The following is a 22,271-nucleotide window of genomic DNA, read 5'->3' on the forward strand; positions in this document are numbered from 1 at the left end:
TTAGGGTACCTATTAGAAATGTTCCCAATTGTATAATGGCAACAAATAGAAAAGTTTTCTCTATATTCATTTGTATATACTGTTTGATCTCTGGTTGTGTGTAGACTGATAATCACCTTGGAAAATATCATATATAAATTCTACCCAAATAATGAGATTATATGATGGTTTTCCTTGAAATGTGAATTTTTTAGAATTATGTAAATTCAGAATTTCCTGATATTAAGTAACCCAGTTAGAAATTGCTATGGCTTAGGTAACTTTAGTTCAATAACCATGTAATAGCAATAGCACTTATTTGCATATCTTCTGTAAATAATACTTCGTATATACTTTCTTTTCTTTTCTTTTCTTTTTTTTTTTTTTTTGTACTTTTAAAATAGGGATCGGGCTCCTTTTGTGCTGACCTCTGACATGGCATATGTCATTAATGGGGGTGAAAAACCCACAATTCGTTTCCAGTTGTTTGTGGACCTCTGCTGTCAAGCCTACAACTTGATAAGAAAGCAAACAAACCTCTTTCTTAACCTCCTTTCACTGGTAACTCTGTTATTTACAAGCATTTAATTAATTTATATTAATTCTTCTATGTTTCAGTATCTAAAGATAGATATTATGTGATTTTTGGAATAAAATTTATTCTGGTTTTAAATGTCAGGTATATTATTACTGAAATATTTTAAAATGTTGCCATGTGAAATATGCCAGACACCATTTATATGTCCATGCAATAAAAAAAAGGACCCTCAAGTGGATACCCTGGGGATAAGCGGGAATAGTATCTGAAAGGGACCCTGCGAGTGTCATATGGGATGCTGGTGAATATTTTTTGTCGTTACCTGTATATGTTCAGATTTTGGATATTCATTAAGCTGTGCTCTTAAGATTTATTTGTTTTTTTTTTGATGTATATTGAGAACAAGCCAAAAAAAGTCCTATGATTATTGTGACTGAAATTGATATAGAAACGGAAGACTACACAGAAGGTTTGGATTTCACAGTTTTTATTCCATAAACTGTGACTTCCAACAGTTGACCTCCTTGGCCAAGATTTTTCTTATTTCTGAGAGATTTTAGGTACCTAAAATACCAACAAACTCCTCAAAACTCTGAGTCGTTTATTTGCTTTTTGTCTGATTACTTGGTCAGCTTTTAGGGAGTGGTGCGGAACAGACTTGTAAAAAATTTGAGTCACAAGCCCTTTTTCCTTTCTATAGATGATTCCTTCAGGGTTACCAGAACTTACAAGTATTCAGGATTTGAAATATGTTAGAGATGCACTTCAGCCCCAAACTACAGATGCAGAAGCTACAATCTTCTTTACTAGGTAAGGTATATTTAAATATATTAGAGAAGACACACCCTGTTTAGCTTTGATTTGTTTTCCTTAGTTTAAACAAATGCTATATATCAAAATTCTGACTTAACAAGAAAAAATTGTGATTCACAGTATTAGCTGTGGTTTATCAAGTAGTAGGTTTATCAAAAGCTTGTTTCAAAAGTTTATTTACTGAATAAATGTGAAGGATTGGCAATAGCACTTTAAAAAATACATTTGTTTTGGAAATTGCCAGGTGGTCCCATGGTTAGGACTCAGTGCTTTCACTGAGTCACCCAGTGGTGACCTGGGTTCAATCCCTGTTCAAGGAACTAAGATTTTGCAAGACATACAGTGTGCCCCACCCCCCAAATTATTTATCTCAAAATATGATCTTATATTTGGAATATATATGATTTTAATTGTAAACATTCCATTTATGAACAGTTTTTGCAAAACATTTTCTACAGTGCCAGATAAAAGGATTTTTCCTAAAATGATATCTATACCACTATATTTTTTAAGATTCTGCCATAACAATTTTCATGGATACCGTAAGTGCTTAAAACAGTGAACTCTGGGACACTGCTGTTAAATTGTTAATACATGATGTAGTGCTTGAAACACATATTCCAGTGACTGGCATTTGAACTTGTGATTATTACTTTTAAAGAAAATCTTCCTGTAGGCAAATATGTTCTACACGTCTGGTGACCAGGTTGGTCACAGACTGGTGGTGCCACCTCATTAGATGCCACAGAAGGGAGGAAGGAGCACATAGGCTCATGTTCTTTTCTTTGCTTTTTATCTTGCCTTATTCCTCTCAGTGGAGAAGAAGTAGATTACACTGGTCTCATGAGTCTGGGCTGAGTTGAATTGAAGGAAGCTGACTTTCGTATAGCCTTCCAGACTAATGCTGATAATTTAGATATTGATGAGGTTTGTTTTGTTTATTGAGACTTGTTGGCTCCCCTGGGCCAAACTGTGAAGCAGACATGTTAAGCTTAGTCAGTTGGCCTGCCATACCAATATACCATATACCATAGAGAGGGGACTTAAACAAAGGAAATGAATCTTCTCATCGTTCTGGAGGCTGGGAAGTCCAAGATCAAGATGCTAGCCAGTTTGCTTCCTGCTGAGGATTCAAACTTGAAGACGACTGACTGCCTTCTCACTGTTTCCTCGCATGGAGGAGGGAGAAGAGAAAGGAGGAAGAAAGTCATTATAATAAGGACACTGTCTCCATAAAGGCCCTATGGAGTTGGGGCTTTAGCATATGAATTTTAGAGGACACAAACATTCACTCCATAACAAGGACAAACTCTTTTGTGTGAATTTCCCTCACACAAGAGAGTTTCTTTTGACAGTTTCCTCTTTGTGTATTGCTTTATTCTGTTTTCCTTTGCTTGTCTAAAATGATTTATTCAGGCTTGCCTTCCAAATTTATCCCCACCAAACTCTGCATCTTGTCAAAACTTCTTTTTCCAACTGAGAGAAATGATAACTTTCTGAAGAAGGAATAAGATACCAGATTCTACTAGTTGGACTATTTGATAGAATGGGGTTTTGGAATTTTGGATTACTTTGTTGCTTCCTTGTATGTCTGGTTAGTTACTGCCTTCCATATTTATTAAAGTGAATAAAATGAACCATCTTTTGGCATTATACCAACCATCTTCTATCCCTAATAGCTATTAAAATTAGTATTGGACCCCACAGAGCTTAAGAAATCCAAGCATCATTTATTAGAGACAGTGGGATGGGATGGAACTTTCCTGTGCTAAAATATTTTTGTTGGGTGAGATATATTATAACAGGTTTTTGGCCTGTGGGGCAAAGGGAATCCTGACAAAGTGAGAATGTACTTACTATTTTTAAAAGGAATGGAATTGTTTATTTTAAATAAATTAGAATGTTTTCTCAGTGTGTTAACACATTTTATTTTGTAGACTGATTGAATCAAGTTTGGGAAGCATTGCCACAAAGTTTAACTTCTTCATTCATAACCTTGCTCAGTTGCGTTTTTCTGGTCTTCCTTCCAATGATGAGCCGATCCTTTCATTTTCACCCAAAACATACTCCTTTAGACAAGATGGTCGAATCAAGGAAGTTTCTGTTTTCACTTACCATAAGAAATACAACCCAGATAAACATTACGTAAGTTTGTTTGGTATCAGTAGAGACTCATGCATGTAGTCTTGTTCTCTTCTTCCTTCACTGACTCTGCTAAAGTTCAAGCATTTGTTCTTTTCGTACTTCTTTCTTCCATGGATGGTCCAAAACCCCTAAATGTACTTGGAGCATCCCTAAACTGTTTTTCGGTGTTTATTTCTTGGTAAATTTGCTCCAAAGCCGTGAGGGACCAATGTTACTCTTCTTTTTAGAGACAAGACTGAAAGGGTGATGCTGTTTTACTTTTCTCCTTATGTTCAATTTGTTCTTAATTTCAAAGGTTAAGCTTGCGCAGTGTAACAAAGTCAACCAGTATAGAAGTATATAAATTAAAAATCTAAGTTCTCATTCTACTCTCTAGGGACGAAGTATTATAAAATATGCACAGAAAGTTTGTTTTTTGAACAAAACAATCTTTCAGTGTGCTTTTTTCCCCCTTCAATAGTATAATATTACTATCTTTTTGCTATTATTTTTGTGCCTTTAAATTTTTGACAAATTGATAGAGTTTAGAAAGTGACTTCACTAGTATTTTGATTTTCAGCTGTTATTAGTAAAGTTTTATATGTTCACAGAATATTTTAGGATACCATTTAATTGAATAATCCATTGTTTCCCCCTATGATTTATAAATACCTTCTTTAAATATACTGAGTTTATATCCCTGAATTTATTTCTGGTCTTCTGTAGATATAAATGACTTTGTGCACCAGTATTTTACTCTGTAAAGTATGTTATAATGCAGTTTAAATATCCAGTAAAACAGGTTTTTCCCATCACCCTGTCACACTATGTTTTGCCTTCTCCTTTGCTCTCCTTAATGAATTTACTTGCTAATATTTTCATTGAAAATGCATTGCCCTTATAAGTTTGGAAAGTACATTTATTTAATCCGAGAAATAGAATGCCTTTCATGTTCCAATTCTTATCTTAGACAATAGTTAAAGATACTCTTAGAAGGTAATTAAATACGTTGATTTTTATATTTGTTATTTCCTATTGTGACATACATATTACAAAGTGAAGAGCCCTTGGTACATATAATGATCAAGCTGAAAATTTTCTATCAAGAAAGGTTATATTATAAATTTAACATGTTTGCAATGTGATTTCCTTTCAGATTTATGTAGTCCGAATTTTGAGGGATGGACAGCTTGAGCCATCATTTGTGTTCCGAACATTTGATGAGTTTCAGGAACTCCACAATAAGCTCAGTATTATTTTTCCACTTTGGAAGTTACCAGGGTATGTTTTAATTCTTGTTCATTAATGTTGTTTTAATAAGAAACAGTTTCTTTATTACCAAGTACAGGTCAAAAGCTTTGTGTTAAGTTAGTGTAAAATGGACTATGTATGACTATGGACTGTGTGTGACTAATTTTCCTTGGTATTCCAAGAGCCTAATATGTACTAGACATAAACAAGGAACTAAGTTTTTCTTGAATGAATAAATGATCACAATCTTAATATATGGGATTTTCTAGCTTTCTAAATCACTGCAGGAATAATTATTGTGGTCATACTGAGCTTCTCTGAAAAATAAGAAATTGAGACACTGCAGTAATCAAAATGATGGTGTTTAGGTTTGTTTTTGATGCCCTTTGGAAACCTTCAGTTTTTAATGCAGGTAATGACCAGTAAATTCCTGTGTTGAATTACTCACATTCTTCTCAGACTAGATTTCAAAATTAAGGAGGCAGAAAAGTGGGTATGAGTTTATTTCCATGTGCAGTCTCGTTTTTCTGTTGCCACCAAAATTAGCAGTTAAGATGATTTGAGCTCTGTGGCATTTTACTGGTATCTACAATAGCTGTGATTATTGAATAACGGTTGTTTTGGAGGATAAGATCTGCATACTTGTGAATGGTTAATCTTGAGAAGAAATAAGTAGGAAATAAGCAATAAGTATAGTGTATTAACAAAACCAACATTCCTTTTGTACCAAGGTCATAAAAGGATGATGTATACTTGAACTGTGTCATCTCCAGTACTTGGAAAAGAAATCAAAAAATTATAGTGAATTAAGGCTCCACTTTCTATTTCACTGTATAAAAGAGTATTTCTGAGTATTGATTCTATAAATACTCCCAAATGAAATTACTTAAATCCCACTTCTTTTTTCTGTCTTTTGTAGCTTTCCTAATAAAATGGTTCTAGGGCGAACACACGTAAAAGACGTAGCAGCCAAGAGAAAAATTGAATTAAACAATTATTTACAGAGTTTGATGAGTGCTTCAACGGATGTAGCAGAGGTGACTATCCTAACTGAAAAATAATAACATACTTTTTTGCGTGGTACACAATATTTAAATTAATGAATCTTTCTTCTCTTCCACTTTAGTGTGACCTTGTCTGTACCTTCTTCCACCCTTTACTTCGGGATGAGAAAGCTGAAGGAATAGCTAGGTCTGCTGGTGAGATTATTTTTTTCTTTATTGATAATTCACGGCTCCCCTATGACCTGCAAGCCTGTAACTGCTCTGTGGATGTGGTGGAGTGACAGTGGGGTTACTGTCTATAACCAGTGAGAATGAGATTTTCTCCAACATGTGAGGATCCTGGAATTAAAGCAAAAATTTTTGTTGCAGCTTGAACCACTGCAGTCAACATCACATAAAAATGAACATCTTTGTATTTTCAGATGTAGGTTCCTTCAGTCCTGCTCAAGGCCAAATAGGAGGAGCAGTGAAATTATCTATCTCTTACCGAAATGGTACTCTTTTCATCATGGTGATGCACATCAAAGATCTTGTGAGTGATTACAAATAATGATGATTGTGGAGGAAACCTATTCTGTGGTAGGAAGCAGTACTGTTAAGGGAATGCATTTCTTTACAGGTTACTGAAGATGGGGCTGACCCAAATCCATATGTCAAAACATACCTACTTCCAGATACCCACAAAACATCCAAACGTAAAACCAAAATTTCACGAAAAACTAGGAATCCAACATTCAATGAAATGGTAAGTTAAAAATCTATTAAAATCTGCTAACTCTTAGTCAACTACTGTTTGAGCATAAACACCACATTATTTATGTATGTTAACACTGTATCTACATAAAAATTTCCAGATAGGGATTTGAAAGCAAAATAATACTGAATTTTCATCAAGGATATAAATTTATGAAAACCATGGAATACCCTTTCAGTAGTTTAAAAGCATATAAAATGTTTGGTGAAGACAGTTGGTATTATTCTCACAAAGTAGTATTGTCTTTTTCTAGTTAGTGTTATATACTTTCACGAAACTGAAGTGTGGTCAGTTTTTCAGTTTTCTTAGTCAAACAGAGAGGACTTGATTAAGGAGATAATACCCAGAAGTTATGGTAAAGCGTTCTTGAAAAAATATTTGCGCTGAATGCAGTGTTTGAAAGACAGTAGCTTTACAGCACTCCAGATTTGCTATAAACTGCATTTATAGTTAGCAAGTTTGCACTGAATGATGGATAATCAGAAATTATCACCTCATGGTATATAAAATCCAGAAAAAAAGGCAATCTCCTTTTGGAGATTGTAATCGCTCACTTTTTATAAAATTATTACAATTACTTTTTCCCAACTTGCTTCCTTCTACTCTTTTTCTTCCATTCTCTTCCTTCTATTTCTCTTTTAAAGATGATCTATTAAATCATCTTAAGGCAGGCTGCTTTGTAATTTCCCTTCCCCATACCTCCATTTCAGAAAAACCATGTTTTTAATTTTTAGCCAATAGTAATTTTCTGCTTTGTGCATTTGAATGTCAGACACTGGGAGGAATGACAATACGATCCAAGACTCCTGAAATACAACGTGTGTATCTAAAGTATAAGACAAATTCTACCAGATGTGTCATAATCAGTGTTATTAATTGAAGTCACTCTAATAATCTTTCTTATGTTTTTACATAAAATAATCCTAAAAACCAGACAGATAATTTGTAATCTGCTGTTTCTTTTTGTCTTTGCTATAGCTTGTGTATAGTGGATATAGCAAAGAATCCCTAAGACAGAGAGAACTTCAGCTAAGTGTACTAAGTGCAGAATCTCTGCGGGAGAACTTTTTCTTGGGTGGAATAACCCTGCCGTTGAAAGATTTCAACTTGAGCAAAGAGACGGTTAAATGGTATCAACTAACTGCAGCAACCTGTTTGTAAGTTAGTGAATTTCTGAGCTTTGGAAGCAAGAACAGTTATATAAACATGTGTACACACACATGTGAACTTTGTATATTTTTATACTTGGACAGAAATTATACAGTAAATGTACTTGCTGCATTTCAGCACATCTGGTGGACCAACAGTCACTTAACTAACTTTTATGAATTTGTTGACATCATTGCTATTTTAAAGTCATTGTATAGAATGCTGTAAATCTTAAACTTAATATATAATAAGTTCTAAAAAAGACTGAGTTGGTGAAGGAGTTAATCCTTTCTTGAGTAATTGAGTCATAGCTTTAGTGTGGTCTGATACTATTTTGTCAGTTCAGCCATCTGTTTTGTATTGTTTCTTACACAGACACAGCACGTTTGTTTTCCTCTTTTGCACCTTTGACAGCCTTGACCACTGTGGATGTTTATAACACCAAAGGAGAGGAAAGGTGCAGGATGTTACCATAAAATGCAGCTGCTATTCATAGGGCCGAAAAGCAAAGCACAAATAATAAATAGTTAAGAACTACTAAATAGTTTATAGAGTAGGGAAAATAACACTGCTTTTTATTATTCATGTCTTTCAAGCCTTTTTCAGAATAAGTGCCAGTCACTGAAGTTGTAAATAATGGTGCCTTAACTTCATATGCTTCTCTGGTACTTCATTCTGAGTTTTTTCCTGACTTGATAAATAGCTCAGTAGTTTTCACTCACTTTTTACTAATATAAAAAGTTATGTACACTTACTAATGTTTTTCCCACAGATAGATAATTTTCTATACTTAAGATGTATAACTTATTTAAACATCAGCCATTTAATACATGTTTTTATTGCCCAGTAACTGAATGAGATTCATCAACATAACTGTACACTAAATTCCATCATTCCATTATAATCCTACTTTTATTCCCAGGAGTGTGAACTGAAATTTGGTAATTTCACCCCTATGTATCTATACTCCACTCTCTCATTAAACAAGAGAAAATGTGTGCACCCAGATGTCCATTCCTGTTCTGTAGAAGAACTCCACAAGTAGGGCAGACTCTTCACAAGAGGCCCAGGACAAGAACTCTGGCACAGTTTGTCTGATTTACTCAACATATGTAAACATTTTACATTCGCATGAATTACTTTCCTTAATATAATATTTAGAATCATTAGGGACATGATTCAAATCATTCAATAGTAACCATTAAGAATAGGCTTCATTTTTATTAGTTATTCATTCAATTTCACACATAAATTGTTTAGTTTGGATAAAAAGGTATATATAATATTAATTCTCATGGCTAGAATAGGAATTCAGACACTTTTCAGTAGTAAGAGATTGTAGCAATCTAGTTGCTGTGAGATAACTGATAAAATATGCAATGAAAAATACCAAGAAAGGAAGGACAATCTCTGATTCAGTTGCCCAGAACAGAATTTTTATAAACTGTGCAGATATTTAATGTAAATGGTGATACCTTCAGAGCAGACATAGAAGAGCTGAGACGTATCAGTGGGACAGGTTAAAAAGAAAACTTGAATTTTTGGTGCCTAACACTAATGGTCCATTTGTAGGATACCCCATATATGAATGTCTTTTTTTATATTAAAATGTGTTGTCTATTTAATAAGTTAATTAAAATGCAGATCAGAGCACCACCATTTATTTGCTTTTCCCATATACAGTTAACATTTCCTTAAAGTGTGTAAGTAGCTTTGCAGATGTAAAAAAGTACTAGATATCTTCACTGTTTTTAAGACCTAATTCCATTCCATGAATTGTCACTTAGCCACTGTTTAAAAAAAAAAAAAAAGTACTGTCTTGGTAAAAGGTCACTGTTACTTGGACTCAGTGTATACTGCCTAGTTGCAGTCTTGTTATGGCAGTGTCTTTTACAAATAGTAGAGCTAGAGAGTGGGATGTCACTTTTCAATTATAAGAAATATGGATTCTTATCCAAAAGTGTATATTATATACTCTGTATAGTTAACCAGAGTTCAAACAAGTGGTAATGTTTCTCTTAATTTAACTCATTATGTGCCTTCTTTGGTCATTAAAAAACACATATATTAAATGTATTTTACGTATAAGTTATTTCTTTGTGAACGCTAATCGTCAGCCCTTACCAAAAAATAAATTGACAGAGGCGCCTCTTTGCACTACTTACTATCAATAAACTTTAAATTGGTTGTTTTTTGAAACACTTTTTTAAAGCTTGCATTAAAGTAAATCTGAAACAAATGTTTAAACAAACTAGCTAAGACACTAATTTTTATGTATAATCACAGTGTTTCACACTGTGTTTCACATCTTTATTGAGTAAAAATAGTTATGCTACATGTAAGATTGTGTGTAAAGAATAATGGAGCTAAAAATACATTTTGTAATGATCATAGTATAACTGAAGCAGAATTTTTTCCCCTTGCAGTGTTTTGGAATTTGAAAATAATGGTTTCTCAAAGAACCTATTATTTTCTGTACTGAGGAATCCAAGACTTGCACTGATGTTTTTATTACTGCCTTTATAAGAATCTATAGGTATCTCAATGTTAAGGCATGTATGATCTTTGATAAAATATTCTTTTATCTTTTCAAATTAATGTTGTATGAAACTTTCAATATTTTGCCTTAAATTGGTTGACTGTTTTTTCTATGATTCACGTGGCATTTAAAAAAGAAGACATTCAATTTGATACTTAAGATTTAAGATCACAAATGGATAAAGCCCCACTACCATAGTCCATGGATTTACTTACATGCTGTTTGACTAGCAGTGCAAATAGGAATATATATGGCAATTAGTCTCATCTATAAGAACCAAATAATTTAATTATATTAAGGTAGTGAATAAAGATGTATAATATTTTTATTAATACCTTAAATATATTCAGTAGATTGAATGTGACTTCATAACTGTACTATGATTGTATTAAAATATTTCTGGAACAAAGGAACTGTGCTGTCATTTTCCTCATCAATATGTTAACACTTTTGGTTTCAAACTTTGATAATGAGCTCACTGTTGCTCTCTTTGCATCTCACCCAGTTTATTAGCTTCAGGTAATCCTGAATTTACGAACTAGCCTGTGATTTGCCTTTAAAAGTGTCCAGAGAGTGTCTGACATATAAGTGTGGTTCTTGGAAGGTCTGGATTGCCACTTTGTTAGCGTTTCATCACCATTTCGTTAAAGTGAAATGCTTCTATTAGTATGGTCCCTGCCTTTGGTAGTTTATTTAAATACTAAAGAGTATAGTAACAGCCATGCTGTAGATACATCTTCAGAACAGAGAATGTAGTTCTTAATACCATACCTCCATCCTGGAATGATACCAGTGAGGTTGTGGTTCTCTAATTCTAGAGGTAACATGTAAAAGAGCCAGAGACCATGAAAGAGCAGTAACTTAATTACAGCCAGTTTATTTTTTGAAACACTTTGTCATGCAAATTTTAGACATACAAAGTTAGACAACAGTTTAATGAACTCCATGAATGAATCCCATCACAGTCCTTCCACAGTTATTACCTTAGGGATAATCTTGTTTGGTCTGTATTAATGAGTGGACACCTTTTTATATTTTTCTCTGTAGGATTCTTAAATATATGGATCAGTAACTTTCTTCAGTTCTGAATAATTTATTTTGAAATCTTTTCCAATTCACTACTTCTCTCTTCAACTGTTTAACCCTCATCCATTGAGATTTTAATTTTGGATATTATATTTTTCACATCCGTTTGGGTTTCTTTTTGTTTTAATCACAAACCAAAAGACAAAGGACTTCCAGGATCAATGAGGAAAGAGTAATTTTTTTTTTTTCAACAAACGGTGTGAACAACTAGATAACCATGTGCAAAAAAATAAGGTAGGACTCTTGGAACATAAAATTTAATTCAGAGTGGATCAGAAACTTAAACATATCTGAAGTTAAAAATCCTAGAAGAAAACACAGGGGTACCTCTTTGTAGCCTAGAATTAGACAGGTTTTCTTAAAGTATGTCACAAAAAAGGACAGGCAACAAAAGAAAAACAGATAAATTTGGTTTCATCAAAATTAAATACCTATATGCATAATAAAGTAAAAGGACAACTCACAGAATGGGAGAGAATATTCACAGATCATGTATCTTACAAGGACCTGGCATCTTGAATACATAAAGCACTCTTAAAATTCAAGAGAAAGCAAAGAATTTTTGAATAGACTTTTCTTTGGCCAAATATCACAGGAAGAGATGCTCCAGTCAGTTGGGCTTCCCTGGTGGCTCAGATGGTAAAGAATCCGCCTGCAATGTAGGAGGCCCGGGTTCGATCCCTGGGTTGGGAAGATCCCCTGGAGAAGGGAATGGGAACCCACTCCAGTATTCTTGTCTGGGAAATTCCATGAACAGAGGAGCCTGGCGGGCTATAGTCCATGGGGTTGCAAAGAGTCAGACATGACTGAGTAACTGACTTTCACTTCATCTCAGTCTCTAGGGAAATACAAAACAGGCATGTGAAAAAATGTTCAACATCACTAATAGTTCAGTTCAGTTGAGTCCGACTCATTGGAACCTCACGAACCGCAGCACGCCAGGCCTCCCTGTCCATCACTAACTCCCGGAGTCCACCCAAACTCATGTCCATTGATTCTGTGATGCCATCCAACTGTCTCATCCTCTGTTGTCCCCTATTCTCACCCTCAATCTTTTCCAGCACGAGGGTCTTTTCAAATGAGTCAGCTCTTTACATGAGGTGGCCTAAGTATTGGAGTTTCAGCTTCAACATCAGTCCTTCCAATGAACACCCAGGACTGATCTCCTTTAGGATGGACTGGTTGGATCTCCTTGCAGTCCAAGGGACTCGCAAGAGTCTGCTCCAACACCACAGTTCAAAAGCACCAATTCTTTGGCGCTCAGCTTTCTTCACAGTCCAACTCTCACATCCATACATGACTACTGGAAAAACTATAGCCTTGACTAGATGGACATTTGTTGACAAAGTAATGTCTGCTTTTTAATATGCTGTCTAGGCTGGTCACAACTTTCCTTCCAAGGAGCAAGTGTCTTTTAATTTATGGCTGCAATCACCATCTGCAGTGATTTTGGAGCCCACCCAAATAAAGTCAGCCACTGTTTCCACTGTTTCCCCATCTACTTGCCATGAAGTGATGGGACCAGAAGCCATGATTTTAGTTTTCTGAATGTTGAGCTTTAAACCAACTTTTTCACTCTCCTCTTTTCCTTTCATCAAGAGGCTCTTTAGTTCTTCTTCACTTTCTGCCGGTTATTGATGTTTCTCCTGGCAGTCTTGATTCCAGCTTGTGCTTCTTCCAGCCCAGCATTTCTCATGATGTACTCTGCATATAAGTTAAATAAGCAGGGTGACAATATACAGCTTTGATGTAATCCTTTTCCTATTTGGAACCAGTCTTTTCCATGTCTAGTTCTAACTGTTGCTTCCTGACCTGCATACAGGTTTCTCAGGAGGCAGGTCAGGTGGTCTGGTATTCCCATCTCTCTCAGAATTTTCCACAGTTTATTGTGGTCCACACAGTCAAAGGCTTTGGCATAGTCAATAAAGCAGAAATAGATGTTTTTCTGGAACTGTTTGCTTTTTCGATGATCCAGCGGATGTTGGCAATTTGATCTCTGGTTCCTCTGCCTTTTCTAAAACCAGCTTGAACGTCTGGAATTTCACGGTTCACATATTGCTGAAGCCTGGCTTGGAGAATTTTGAGCATTACTTTAATAGCATGTGAGATGAGTGCAATTGTGCGGTAGTTTGAGCATTCTTTGGCATTGCCTTTCTTTGGGATTGGAATGAAAACTGACTAATAATTAGAGAAATGAAAATCAAAACTACACTGAGGTTATCGCCTCACACTGGTCAGAATCAGTTCAGTTCAGTCGCTCAGTTGGGTCCAACTCTTTGTGACTCCATGAATCGTAGCTCGTCAGTCCTCCCTGTCCATCACCAACTCCCGGAGTTTACCCAAACTCATGTCCATCGAGTCAGCGATGCCATCCAGCCGTCTCATCCTCTGTCATTACCTTCTCCTCCTGCCCCAAATCCCTCCCAGCATCAGAGTCTTTTCCAATGAGTCAACTCTTCACATCAGGTGGCCAAAGTATTGGAGTTTCAGCTTTAGCATCAGTCCTTCTAGTGAACACCCAGAACTGATCTCCTTTAGGATGGACTGGTTGGGTCTCCTTGCAGTCCAAAGGATTCTCAAGAGTCTTCTCCAACACCACAGTTCAAAAGCATCAATTCTTCGGTGCTCAGCCTTCTTCACAGTCCAACTCTCACATCCATACATGACCACTGGAAAAACCATAGCCTTGACTAGACGGACCTTTGTTGGCAAAGTAATGTCTCTGCTTTTTAATACAGCCATCATGAAAAGCCTACAAATAAATGCTGGAGAGGATATGGAGAAAAGGGATCCTTCCTACACTGTTAATGGGAATGTAAATTTTTGCAGCCATTACAAAAAACAGTATGGAGTTTCCTTAAACTAAAAAAAAAAAATCACCATATGATCCAGCAGCCCCACCCCCGGGCATATATCCAGAGAAGACAAAGGTTTTAATTTGAAAAGTACATGAACCCCAACGTTCACTGTTGTTGTTCAGTCTCTAAGTCACGTCCAACTCTTTGAGACCCCATGGACTGCAGCATGCCAGGTTTCCCTGCCCTTCACTATCTCACGGAGTTCGCTCAAACTCATGTTCATTGAATTGGTGATGCCATCCAATCATCTTGTTCTCTGTCACCAACTTCTCCTCCTGTCCTCAATCTTTCCCAGTATCAAGGTCATTTCCAATGAGTCCATTCTTCTCATCAGGTGACCTAAGTCCCAGAGCTTCAGCTTCAGCATCAGTGCTTTCTATGAATATTCATCATTGATTTCCTTTTGGATGGACTGGTTTGACCTTGCAGTCCAAGGGACTCTCAAGATTCTTCTGCAGCACCACAATCAAAAAGCATCAGTTCTTCACCACAATTAAAGAAGCTCAGCCTTCTTAATGGTCCCACTCTCGTATCTGTCCAGGACTACTGGAAAAACTAGCTTTGACTATATGAGTCTTTGTCAGCAAAGTGATGTCTTTACTTTTCAATACACTGTCTAGGTTTGTCAGAGCCTTTCTTCCAAGGAGCAAGCGTCTTTTAAATTACCTGGCTGCAGCCACTGTTTGCAGTGATTTTGGAGCCCAAGAAAATAAAATCTGTCACTGTTTCCACTGTTTCCCCATCTATTTGCCATGAAGTGATAGAACTGGATGCCATGATCTTAGTTTTTTAATGTTGAGTTTTAAACCAGCTTTTTCACTCTCCTTTTTCACTCTAGTTCCTCCTAGCTTTCTGCACTAGAGTGGTATTATCTGCATATCTGAGGTTATTGATATGTCTCCAGGCAATCATTCATTCAGCCCTGCATTTCACATGATAAACTCTGCATATAAGTTAAATAAACAGTGACAATATACACCCTTGATGTATTCCTTTCCCAATTTTGAACCAGTCCATTGTTAACGTCCAGTTCTAACTGTTGCTTCTTGACCTGCATACAGGTTTCTCAAGAGACAGGTAAGGTGGTCTGGTATTCCCATCTCTTTAAGAATTTTCCTGTTGTGATCCACACAGTCAAAAACTTTAGCATAGTCAATGAAGCAGAAGTAAATGTTTTTCTGGAATTCCTTTGCTTTTTCTATGATCCAACAGAAGTTGGGATGTTGGCAATTTGATCTCTGGTTCCTCTGCCTTTTCTAAATCCAGCTTGTACATCTGAAAGGTCTCAGTTCCTTTACTGCTAATGCCTAGCTTGAAATATTTTGAGCATTACCTTGGTAGCACATGAAATGAGCACAATTGTATGGTAGTTTGAACATTCTTTGGCATTGCCTTTCTTTGGGATTGGAATGAAAACTGACCTTTTCCAGAGTGGTACTATTTACAGTAGTCAAGACATGGACACAACCTAAGTGTCCATCAACAGATGAATGGATAAAGAAGATGCTGTGTACATCCTAGCTCAGTTGTGTTCCACCTTGCAATCCAGTGGACTATAGCCTGCCAGATTCCTCTGTACATGGAAGTCTCCAGGCAAGAATACTGGAGTGGGTAGTCATTCTCTTCTCCAAGGGGTCTTCCTAACCCCGGGATCGAATTCATGTCTCCCACATTGCAGGCTGAATCTTTTTACCGCTTGAGCCACCAGGGAAGCCCCAGTGTGTATTACTCAGCCATTAAAAGAATGAAATAATGACATTTCAGCAACACGAATGGACCTAAAGATTATAGACAGATAAATACTACATTACTTTGCTACAAAGGTCCGTCTAGTCAAAGCTATGGTTTTTCCAGTAGTCATGTATGGATGTGAGAGTTGCGCCGAAGAACTGTGGTGTTGGAGAAGACTCTTGAGAGTCCCTTGGATCAGTCCTGAACATTCATTGGGTGGACTGATGCTGAAGCTGAAGCTTCAATAATTTAGCCACCTGATGTGAAGAACAGACTCATTTGAAAAGACCCTGATGCTGGGAAAGGCGGGAGAAGGGGCTGACAGAGGTTAAGATAGTTGGACGGCATCACCAACTCAATGGACGTGAGTTCGAATAAATTCCCAGAGATGGTGATGGACAGGGAAGCCTGGTGTGCTCCAGTCCTTGGGGTCGCAAAGATTCTGACACGACTGAACGACTGAATTGATTTATATATGGAATCTAAAAAATAGTACAAAGGAACTTACTTACAAAACTGACTAACATATAAAACAAACTTTGGTTACCAACAGGGAAAGCAGAGGACGGATTATGTACGAGTTTTTTTAAAAATGTAAAACGACTGTGAAATGACAGAGGTCAGGACCAGACAGCTTGTAGTCATGCACCCCTCCCCTGAAAGATTACAACTAGAGATAAGAAATGTTACCAGTTGGCTACAGGCAGCCCTTATCATCATGCTATTGTAAGCTTGTTTTTTCAATTTTGGCCATGCTCTGCAGGCTTGGTGGATCTTGGTTCCCTGACCAGGTATCCAACTGAGGCCTTAGGCAGTGAGGGCAAGTATCATAACCACTAGCCGGCCAGGGAATTCCCCCTTGTGAATATTTTAAGGGCAGGGACAGACTTGAGATAACTAGAGTCAAGACAAGCCTGGGCGCAGCTGACTGGATGAGCAATAGTGTATGGATGAACTCTGCCGCCCAAACTCGCTGGTCACGGGACGCAGATAACCACTTTGCCCAAGGCCGGGGAACCCTTGAAACTCTATGTGCTCCAAGCGCACTCCCAGTCCAGCAGCAAAATCCACAGTATCCTGGGTAAGCAGTGTCTCCAGAGACTCATCTGGATTCAACTGCCCAAACCGGAGGCGGATCCTTTTTTCCGCTCCGGCCTAGTGCCTTCGCAAACACCGATGCCTGCCGGGAAGTGTAGTCCACGTCCAAGTGCATTCTGGGACATGTAGTCACGCAGACGCCCGGAACCGCGCAGCGAAGCTCCGCCTCCTGCAGGAGCGGAAGCCAGGACGTGTGAGGTCACTTCCTGCGTGGAGGGTGGCTTCCTGCGGCTTTCCCACCCTCTCTCTCCTTTTGCTACCACACCGCCGCCATCATGGGTCGCATGCACGCTCCCGGGTGAGCTAGGGTTTATGAGCGGGTTGCAAGGCTGAGTCTAGAGGTGGAGGGAAGGAAGGAGCGTAGGCAGCGGGTCGAGGGGATAAGGTTTGGGGTTGCTGTGGCGGGGCTCCCTTCCTCACCCCGGTACTGCTTTTCTCTCCAGGAAGGGCCTGTCCCAGTCGGCTCTGCCCTACCGCCGCAGCGTCCCCACCGTAAGTACCGTGCGGGTACCGAGGAGAGGCCGTAGGCGGGGGGGTGGGGGTGGGGGTTTGCCATCGGTTCCTCGTAGGATGGGGACCACGTGTGCATGAGCGCAGTTTTGAGGGTGGAGAGGGCCGCTGCGCTTCGGTTCCATCCCGGATTTCTCGTCTTAAGGCCGCTTTCTCTCCCGCGAACAGTGGCTGAAGCTCACTTCTGACGACGTGAAGGAGCAGATCTACAAACTGGCCAAGAAGGGCCTGACTCCCTCACAGATCGGTGAGTGAGTCTGTTTAATGTAGCCTTTTCAGCCTGACCTCGTGTAACGTGCTGAAAACAGTGGGGCTAAATGTCTCACATGTGGTTTGAAAATTTTTTGCTCGTTTTCCTGACTTTACCGTTGACTGAGGCCTAGCCCTCCTTTGCTAAACTCTCAAGCTCTTATTTGGGAGGTGGTAAAATAATTAAAATGCGCTCCAAAGTTTAATGAGTATTTTCTTTGGGCTGGGCACTCTCTTAGGTGCGTGGTTATAAGCTCTTTCCATTTTATGACATGAGTTAATTCTGACAACCATAGTTTCAAATAAACAGTAGACGTTTTCCTGAAGTTGGGGGAACTGAGGCACGTTGCAGCTATATAAACAAGCCTCAGAACACAGCTGTTAGTGGAGACGCTGGGACTGGCTGCTCTGAGTGCTCATTGCTTTCTCACAGGTGTGGGTTGAACCTCAGCTGTGTGTGACTTTGTGCAAATGGCTTCATTCTGCAAATGTTTGCCGGCTGTGTGATCCCGGATCCTAAGAATACAGTCATTGTAAAAAAGCACCATAGCCTTCTGTTGAGTGTATGGTCTAGTGGAGATGTTATACATAATCAGAGGTGTGTGTATATATATATAGAGGAAGAGACTGCCGGGTAGTCAGATGGTGCTGTTTTGACGACTCCTTGATTTTTGGTGGCCTGTGGTCTAGCAAGCTCACTATGATGATGGTCTTCCAACATTCGCAGTTTCCACCAGAAAGGGTTTCCTTAGTGTTGGGTAAACCTTCCTTGGATGTCTGAGTGAGCTTCGCTTGTGCATTCTGTCGTTGGTGTTTGATGTATAAAAAGTAAGCTGTGTTTTACAGATGGGAAACTTGGAAAGTGACTTGATCTCAGTCTTGACATCACATGCTCCAGTTTGTATGTATGGTGTGGGAATTTATATTACTCCCTTTCCAGGTGTGATCCTGAGAGACTCTCATGGTGTTGCACAAGTACGTTTTGTGACAGGCAACAAAATCTTGAGAATTCTTAAGTCCAAAGGACTTGCTCCTGATCTCCCTGAGGATCTCTATCATTTAATTAAGAAAGCTGTTGCTGTTCGAAAGCATCTTGAGAGGAACAGAAAGGTAAGAGGATGAATTTGTACTAAATTCATATCAGTAAAATATAGTGCCTATGATTTGAATTATCCAAGGGGCACAAACAAATCACAGTGTTTGCTTTGAAATAAAAGTTTCACCAGAAGAGATTTCAGGGGTGGGGGTTAATTCCCTAAATTCCCTTAAGGACCTAATCTAGCCACACAAACCCTAGGCTCTGGTTCTGTTAACAACACTAAGCAATTTTTCATTGAAGTGCATGGTGTCTATACATTCTTCTGTTAAAATGATGTTTAGTTTTAAGTGGTCTTCCTGAATTCTGTCAATTTTATTTTTAGGATAAAGATGCTAAATTCCGTCTGATTCTGATTGAGAGCCGTATTCACCGGTTGGCTCGATACTATAAGACCAAACGAGTCCTACCCCCCAATTGGAAATAGTAAGTTATCAACCCTTTTTGTTGACAAAAATAGGAGTTGGCCAAGAATTAAATAGAGTAGTAATTATAGTAAAAGGACTGATCATAAGTGTTTTAGATTGAGCCTATATGGTCTTTCAGTTCTTAATTATAGCAAGAAAACAGTCATAGACAGGTAGAGCGGTTGTGTTTTGTTGATACAAAGGTTGGTACTTCGGTAGACTCGTATAGAGCACAAACATGCTCTTTAAATCACTTTCAGATTGTGGGCAAAATTTAAGTTCTTCTGCTCCCAGGTGCTTATGTTGTTTTAATTTTTGAATAGACAGCTCACTATTATTAATATCCTAGCATTCACAGTTTCCACCAGAAAAGTTTTTCCTTATGCTGGCCAGTTCTTGGAGGCCTAAGTGACCATCTTCATATTATGGTTGATCACAGTGAACTGATTTCAGGAACTGATCTGTTTGGTGCATTTTATATGTTGGAGATTTATTTTAACTGTTAGGAAATAGCTGTTTTCAGAGATTGTGTGAATATGGAGGACTTTTTTTTTTTTTAACAGATTATGTATAAATATAGAGGACTTTTTACTAACCCAGCTCTCCCCCCCCACCCCTTTTTTTTTCTTTCAGCGAGTCATCCACAGCCTCTGCCCTGGTTGCATAAATGTGTGTATTGTACTAAAGCAATAAAATCATTGTTTAACAGAACCATGTTTTGTCACTTTTTTGGTCCAAAAATTTGTCTGTTTGTGTATTTATCTCTTTAATGTGGACATATGTTCCAGCATTAGAATTGTGTGATTCCACAGGGAGCAATGAGATAGCATCTATCCATCGCATCCCTTCACTGCTCAAGGTTGAGCAGCTTGTAACTGTGATTGGTGGGTACTGGAAGAAACTAGGAAGTGGTAACATCATTTTGACAAACATCTCTAAGTAATTTGGATACATTTGATGTAGATCTTTCATGTTATCTACAGTGTAGTGTCAAAAATAGATGTGAAAGTGCCTGTGGAGGGGAGGGCATCTCTAGTATGGAGGGACCTTGGAAGTAGTAATATTTGATCCCAGTCTTATGGGTGATGCTCAAACATAAGGGCTTCAGGGAACAGGAAGAACCATGAGATGAGCTCAGCTCCATGAAGCTGGCAACTTTTGGATGGGTTATGATAAAAATTACTTAGTTGGGTGTTGTCAGAATATTTAATTCTTAAAACATAGAGTCGCTCAGTCATGTCTGTCTGTTTGCAACACCATGGACCATAGTCCATGGAATTCTCCAGGCCAGAATACTGGAGTGGGTAGCCTTTCCCTTCTCCAAGGGATCTTCACAACCTGGGGATCAAATCCAGGTCTTCCCCATTGCAGGCAGATCCTTTACCAGCTGAACCACAAGGGAAGCCCTTTGAGTCCGAAAATTCAAGCCATATGTATGTACCACTTTTTGGGTGTTTATCACTTAATAAATGTTTAATTCTTTAAGCTTTAACCAAAGCAGTAATCAAAATTGTGTTCAAAATCACATGGTCATGCAAAGCCCTTTGTTTTTAAGAGACTAGTATCATAAGTAGCATTGATGTCTTGTGGGATGCTGGGCTCGGGGGGTAGAGACACCCACTTCGCCTTGTTCTTCAGAACACTGCACGTACTTGCCTACCAGCTCTGTTGGTTGCAAACTGACTCAGCCCCACATTCTAGTGGGGAGAATAGAGGAATCACAAATAGGGGGAAATGTGTGGAAATTCTACTCAATTCTTTTTAAATTTATTTTTAATTGAAGGATAAATGCTGTACAGTATCGTGTTGGTTTCTGCCAAACCCAATTCAAGCCCTACTGTTAGATGTAATTTTCTAATCCCTGTGCTGCTGTGTTTATGTCTCAAAAGTGGCTAACTGTCATAAACCAAGAAATAACGTAAGGCAAGCTTATCCAAGAGTAACAGCAAGGTTAGCAGCAAGATCTTTGCGAACTCTAGGTAAGGTAGGCAAAGTTGGGTATTGATGGCTCTGGGCTAAAAACTGGTGGTATGTGGAGCATTTGATGTATCAAAGCATCTCTAGGTTTTCTTTTAATTACATGAAGTATTTACATATTTATGATCTTGCCATCAAGCCAGCAGTTTACTGCAAATATTAAACAGGACTGTGTTCATAGGAAATAGTTGGGGAAAGAGTGGAAGCAGTGTCAGACTTCATTTTGGGGGGCTCCAAAATCACTGCAGATGGTGACTGCAGCCGTGAAATTAAAAGACGCTTACTCCTTGGAAGGAAAGTTATGACCAACCTAGATAGTATATTCAAAAGCAGAGACATTACTTTGACAAGAAAGGTCCGTCTAGTCAAGGCTATGGTTTTTCCAGTAGTCATATATGGATGTGAGAGTTGGACTGTGAAGAAAGCTGAGCACCGAAGAATTGATGCTTTTGAACTGTGGTGTTGGAGAAGACTCTTGAGAGTCCCTTGGACTGCAGGGAGATCAGTCCTGGGTGTTCATTGGAAGGACTGATGCTAAAGCTGAAACTCCAGTACTTTGGGCACCTCATGAGAAGAGTTGACTCATTGGAAAAGACTCTGATGCTGGGAGGGATTGGGGGCAGGAGGAGAAGGGGACAACAGAGGATGAGATGGCTGGATAGCATCACCGACTCAATGGACATGGGTTTGGGTGAACTCCGGGAGTTGGTGATGGACAGGGAGGCCTGGCGTGCTGCAATTCATGGGGTTGCAAAGAGACACAACTGAATGACTGAACTGAACTGTGTTGGGAGGTATTTTAATTCCTTCAAGATAATGTAAAAAACCACCTGCAGTCTTTTTGACTGGGCAGAAAGTTCAAATTTGGCTTTCAGAAACAGTCCTGCTACTTGCGGCCATGTGGTTTGGGAGGTCCAATTTCATGAATCTTATGAAAAGTTACTGTGAGGATCACATGAGTTTTTAATAAGTGGCAGTTATGCAGGGCTTCTCTTGATGGCTCAGATGGTAAAGAATCCACCTGCTATGCAGGACACCTGGTTTCCATCCATAGGTCGTGAAAATCCCCTGGAGAAGGGTATGGCAACCCACTCCAGTATTCTTGCCT

The 22,271-nt window shown here is 38.4% G+C and overlaps 2 protein-coding genes and 1 non-coding gene across 4 annotated transcripts in view; all 3 read left to right on the top strand.

Moving 5' to 3' along the window:
* Window positions 1-10,560, top strand: part of PIK3C2A (phosphatidylinositol-4-phosphate 3-kinase catalytic subunit type 2 alpha) — a 114,145-nt gene extending 103,585 nt beyond the window's left edge. The window contains exons 25-33 of one of the 2 annotated variants that reach the window (XR_011445942.1): window positions 384-540; window positions 1,218-1,327; window positions 3,268-3,475; window positions 4,611-4,735; window positions 5,625-5,742; window positions 5,832-5,896; window positions 6,132-6,241; window positions 6,329-6,454; window positions 7,442-10,560. Coding sequence is in view for 1 of the 2 variants with exons in the window: in XM_069554235.1 (XP_069410336.1) it covers window positions 384-540; window positions 1,218-1,327; window positions 3,268-3,475; window positions 4,611-4,735; window positions 5,625-5,742; window positions 5,832-5,904; window positions 6,132-6,241; window positions 6,329-6,454; window positions 7,442-7,624 (1,210 nt within the window). In the remaining variant the exon portion in view is untranslated. Of the gene's footprint in view, window positions 1-383; window positions 541-1,217; window positions 1,328-3,267; window positions 3,476-4,610; window positions 4,736-5,624; window positions 5,743-5,831; window positions 5,905-6,131; window positions 6,242-6,328; window positions 6,455-7,441 lie in introns of both variants that reach the window. The other variant, XM_069554235.1, reaches the window with a different exon arrangement.
* Window positions 10,561-17,073: 6,513 nt separating this feature from the next.
* On the top strand, window positions 17,074-19,897 carry RPS13 (ribosomal protein S13). The gene is made up of 6 exons (XM_069554249.1): window positions 17,074-17,222; window positions 17,368-17,416; window positions 17,603-17,681; window positions 18,624-18,793; window positions 19,105-19,205; window positions 19,820-19,897. Exons 1-6 carry the CDS (start codon window positions 17,200-17,202, stop codon window positions 19,851-19,853), a joined length of 456 nt encoding a protein of 151 aa, XP_069410350.1. The 5' UTR covers window positions 17,074-17,199; the 3' UTR covers window positions 19,854-19,897.
* LOC138421403 (small nucleolar RNA SNORD14) lies at window positions 18,379-18,468 on the top strand. Its single transcript, XR_011249484.1, has one exon. It is a non-coding gene; the product is annotated as a small nucleolar RNA SNORD14 (small nucleolar RNA).
* Window positions 19,898-22,271: the final 2,374 nt, after the last annotated feature.

The sequence above is a fragment of the Ovis canadensis genome, chromosome 15 (genome assembly GCF_042477335.2).
Source record: "Ovis canadensis isolate MfBH-ARS-UI-01 breed Bighorn chromosome 15, ARS-UI_OviCan_v2, whole genome shotgun sequence".
Lineage (NCBI taxonomy): Eukaryota > Metazoa > Chordata > Mammalia > Artiodactyla > Bovidae > Ovis > Ovis canadensis.